At 57.4% G+C, this 4,559-nt stretch overlaps 1 protein-coding gene across 1 annotated transcript; it reads right to left on the reverse strand.

The window, feature by feature from the left end:
* Positions 1-1,615: 1,615 nt before the first annotated feature.
* Dusp2 (dual specificity phosphatase 2) lies at positions 1,616-3,655 on the reverse strand. The gene is made up of 4 exons (XM_045146740.1): positions 3,259-3,655; positions 3,038-3,159; positions 2,520-2,739; positions 1,616-2,409 (listed from the first exon to the last, which is right to left on the reverse strand). The coding sequence occupies exons 1-4, from the start codon at positions 3,653-3,655 to the stop codon at positions 2,195-2,197; spliced, it is 954 nt and encodes a 317-aa protein (XP_045002675.1). The 3' UTR covers positions 1,616-2,194.
* Between the last annotated feature and the right edge of the window lie 904 nt (positions 3,656-4,559).

Consider the following 4,559-nt stretch of genomic DNA (forward strand, 5'->3'; position numbering starts at 1 on the left):
AATGGTAATGATGTTAAATTTTTATGTTTTATTGATACAATTAAAATGGAAGAACAGAGAAAAAAATCTATTAGAAACACAGGAAGGGAGGGCAGACCTGGGAAAGTGAGATGATTGGCGGAGAGCTAGCCACCTCTCCTCCTGTGTAGGAGATGGAGCTGTGTGATGATGGGGTGTGCCAATGACTATATGCCCAAGATATCCTCCACCCGCCCTGGAACAGGCATAGAGGTTATAGGCAGGTCCCAACAGAAGCTGGAGTAGGGCCTGCGGAAAGTACAGTACAAGCCCAGCTCCGCTCAGTCCTCCTCAGGAATCCTCGTCCTAGGGCACAGGGACCAGGCTCTGCAGACAGGCTGTGCTCCCTTCATTCACCTTCAGGGAGCCAGTGGCTACTGCACTGGATTCCAGACACAGATCTGAATGCCTTTAAGGGTGCCTGGCCCTTCCCGACACATACCTGCACACTGGGAAAAGGTGGCTCCCAGAACCACCAGCAGCTAATGAAGCCTGAGCACATGCGGGCCCTGTGTGGACTGGCTCGCCTAAATCTACACCCTAAGAGGCAGGGATGACGATAACTCCATCACACAGCTAGAAAAAGTGATAGGCAGAAAGCAAGCACATCTGATTCCTTACCAATCCAACAAACTGCCTCTCAAGCCACACTCCTTAGGCACTCAGAAAGCCTGAAGGGTCAGCTTCACAGGGCAGGAGCAGGGAGGAGAGGGGTGTGTGTGTGTGTGTGTGTGTGTGTGTGTGTGTGTGTACGACACTCCCGCCAGAAGTGTCAGGGTGAGGCTCCCTCATGCCATCTCCCACAGGCTGAACACCCCCTGCTAACGTATAGACCACAGTATCCCCTTCTGGAAGTTTCAGTATGTACCCCTCTGCTGCTGGTCCCATGCCTCCAATCTCCCCAGAAACTGTCTTGTGCTGGCACCTACCCACTTTCAAGAGGACATGCTAGTTGAACAATACGTCCTCTGCTCCAGGCAGTAGGCCCATGCCTTCTGGAATGAGCATCTCTGAACAGGGTCTGCCATGAGCCCCAGCAGGGACACAAGCCTGGGAGCCCAGTGTAGGGATGCGGGGATGCCAGAAGAGCTGAGACTGCGCTCCTGCTGTGAAGGAGAGGCCCGGGTTAGTCACATACACACCGCCCTGGGAGAGCCTCACTCTAGGGCACACATGCATACGGGACACACACACTCTAGGGTCACTCACACTTGATACAAGTACACCTTCACAGGAATAGCTGCCTGCTCCAGCACACAAACATGTTCCAAAAGGGAAATGGGTCTGATAAGGGATAGCACTGAGCTACCTTAGCCTAACTGGAGCCAGCTTCCCAGAACCTCCAGCTCACACACAAGCCAGAAACTGTCTGGGAAAGACTCCAGGCCACGGAGGGCTCTGGCGCTTTTCTTCTCAGGAACTGTCTGTAGAAAGGTGGAAGCCCGGGAAGAAACTGCTCAGCTGTGTAGCTATTCCAGGCACACAGTTAAGATTAGACACTTGGATTGTTTAAGCTTTTTTTGTTGTTTTTAAACAAAATTTTAAACAAAATTTTAAACAAAATATTTTATTGATACAAATTATTCTCAATGTACTGTATAAATATAAAGTGCTGTTTCCAACCTCCATCCACAGGGCTGGGAGGAAGTAAGGGAGGGAATGTTAAATGTCAGTTGAATACAAGAAACTTTCCAGTGAGACACACACGTAGAGACACATGCAAGTAAGAAGTAAGATATGATACAGTCCCGTCCTGAGATCGTGGCTCCCCAAGGAGCACAAGGCTCAGGCTCCAGGCCCTTGGGTGCACACCTCTAGACAGGGCTCCTGGTCATCACAGCTTGCTTGTTCCTTAAACCCTCGGGCTACTGAGGGCTTCAACTTGGTGATGGAACTAGAGTCCATGGATTTAAGAGTCCAGTTAATTTCTTCCAGAGGAGGAAGAAGGGAGGCTAATAGACATGTCCTCTGCCCTGGTCCCCTGAGTAATTACAGGCAAGCCCTTAACCCCCCAACAGAAGAGCACCAGATCAGAAAGGCCAGCATCCCGCACTGCCAGTGCCTTCAAGTGGGGACAGAGAGCTGAGAGGTGAGGCCCCAGCCAGAGGGAGCCCAGCGGTTCACAGTTGCTCTCCCAGGAGTCAGGAAGAGCCAGCAGGTAGGACTATGTCCTTCTTCAGTGGCATAGCACCTGGGTCTCAAATTGCAGCAGCTGACCCATGAAACTGAAGTTGGGGGAGATGACTCCCCTGCGTTGCTTAACAAAGTCAAAGGCCTCATCCAGTCGCACCCGGTGGCTCTGGATCAGGTACGCCAGGCAGATGGTGGCGGATCGTGAGATGCCAGCTTGGCAATGCACCAGCACACGGCCTCCACTGTTCTTCACTGAGTCTGCAAGGGAGATGGGGGCAGGAGTCAAGATGGTTAGGCGCACAACTGAGAAGACAGGGACCTCTGGCCTTCTCTCCTGAGGCTCCTCCAAGCCCAGGCTAAGGCCTTACCAATGAAGCCGATGGCCTCTTGAAACCAGGCACTGATCTCCACCATATGGTTATCTTCCACCGGGATGCTCTTGTAGCAGAGAAGGTCCTCAAAGTGGTTGGGGCAGCTGGCGGACACGTTGAGGACGGCCGTGATGCCACAGGCCTGCAGCCCCTGAAGGTCTGAAGAGTGAGTGCAGCTGCCCAGGAACAGGTAGGGCAATATCTCCACCGGGCCACCCTAGAAGAGGAAGGGGACAGTGGTGAGATCCTAGCCCTGACCCGAACGTCTTGAACCGTGAAAGGATAAAAATGTCATGGGCCGGCTGGAGACATGAGAAGCCCTCAGCGGGTTCTCCTGACTTGAGAAAATACACATTTTCCACTCACACCCCAAAGTATACGCACAGACATACACTCACAGGACCCCACCGTTTGCATGGAACCAATGCACATCCTCAGAGGCCTACCGATGGAGCATGGGCAGGCCGTGGGGCCGGGTAGGAAAACAGTGACAAGGAGCTCTAATCTCCATTCACCTGGTCATGGATGGGTGCCCTAGGATCGGAGCTGTGGTTTTCGGCCTCTGCTGGGGGCAGTGCCACGCCCGGGGCTTCGGAGCAGAGATCAGGGAAGCGGGCCTGGAAGTCATGGAAGCCTCCTGCAGGGAGAGCGCGGAGGAGCACGGTTAGCCAAGGGAGCCAGCCGGGTTAGGGGTGAGGGTCCAGGGCGGCGGGTCGGGGTGCGGCCCGGCGCTCACCTCGCAGGAAGCACACGGCGGTGGGCCCCGCGTGGGTCTCGTGGAGCAGCGCGGCGAGCAGCACGTGCGCGGGGCCGTCGGGCGAGAGCTCGGCGACGGACGCGCTGCCCTCGTCCAGCACCACGGCGCGCGCCAGCTCCCCGCGGACGAGGCGCGCCCGCAGCGCGCGGTCGGGCAGCAGGCAGGCGAGGGCGGCGGGCGGGCGGCGCGCGCGGCGCCGCAGCAGCGCGTTCCAGGGCACGGGCCGCGCGGCGCGCACGTGGCGCCGGCAGAAGGCCAGGAAGGGGCGGCAGTCGAGCAGCAGCGTGCGCTCGGCCTCCCGCGGCTCCCGCAGCAGCGCGCCCAGCGCCGCGCACTCCAGCTCGCGGGCCGCCTCCAGCCCCGTGGCGACCGGCATCGCTGAGCACTCTTCTCCGCCCTCCGCTTGCCCTTCCCCCTTCGCGCTCGGCTCGCGCTGCGGGCTCTGGGCGCCGCCGGCCGCCCCGGGACTTAAGTACCCGTGGGCCGGCCCTTCGGGTCACCATACAAGGGCAGAACAGGAAGGCGCCGGCGTCAGCCCCCGCGGCTTCACGTGGGGTGCAAGCTGGGTGGCCCCGGGGCTCCAGGGGCCTGGGGAGGGGAGCACTGGGGGAGGAAACCCGGACCGCCCTTGAGAGGAGGTGTCAGCCCTAGTCTTGAGACTTCCACGGGCGCTCCCCACCCTGTGCCACCTCCAATTGCACCTAGGCGACTGGGGTCCCCTCTTGATACTTCCTTTCTCTCTCACGGGTCTCTTCTAGGGATTTCTATAAACAGCGGTTACTGCTAATGATTCTGCACTAGAAGATAAGAGGAGCTAGTGAGCTCCTTTCCCATCTTAGAGACAGTAGGCAGGAACTTGCTGTTCCCTGCTCATATGTGAGACACATGCTCAACATCCTACCTCTGGCTGGTGATCAGGCTAGGAAAAGAGCATGGTACTCTGAGCCCAAGCCCATGGCCTGTAGGGGATGAGCAGGGGAGCGGGGGCCTGTGATGAGAATTTCCAGTTATGACTAGGGCAAAGCTTCTTCCCCCAGGGCCCAGGGAAACCCCCAGGGGCCCAAAGTGAAGCATTTCCCCAAGCCACAGACCACTGCTGAAGGGGAACTTTGGTAACACTGGGCCCTCCCTGACCTGGCTGGTGGGAATTCCAAAGAGAAGTAGAGGGAGAGCCCACTGACAGAACCTGGCCCCTCCCAGCCCATCAGAGCTGCACTCCCTCCTCATGGGGCTGGGCTCTGTACCCAAGGGGTAAGAATGAGAGCTCCGTAATCCACAGC

Source organism: Jaculus jaculus, chromosome 4, assembly GCF_020740685.1.
Source record: "Jaculus jaculus isolate mJacJac1 chromosome 4, mJacJac1.mat.Y.cur, whole genome shotgun sequence".
In the NCBI taxonomy this organism is placed as follows: domain Eukaryota; kingdom Metazoa; phylum Chordata; class Mammalia; order Rodentia; family Dipodidae; genus Jaculus; species Jaculus jaculus.

Excerpts from the sequence above, each read along its gene's own strand:
- Dusp2 (XM_045146740.1), bottom strand. The coding sequence starts at position 3,655 with ATGCCGGTCGCCACGGGGCTGGAGGCGGCCCGCGAGCTGGAGTGCGCG. Across the intron at positions 2,740-3,037 it reads GGGCACCCATCCATGACCAG|GGTGGCCCGGTGGAGATATT; the intron begins GTGAATGGAGAT and ends TTCCTCTTCTAG. Across the intron at positions 2,410-2,519 it reads AGAGGCCATCGGCTTCATTG|ACTCAGTGAAGAACAGTGGA; the intron begins GTAAGGCCTTAG and ends TCTCCCTTGCAG.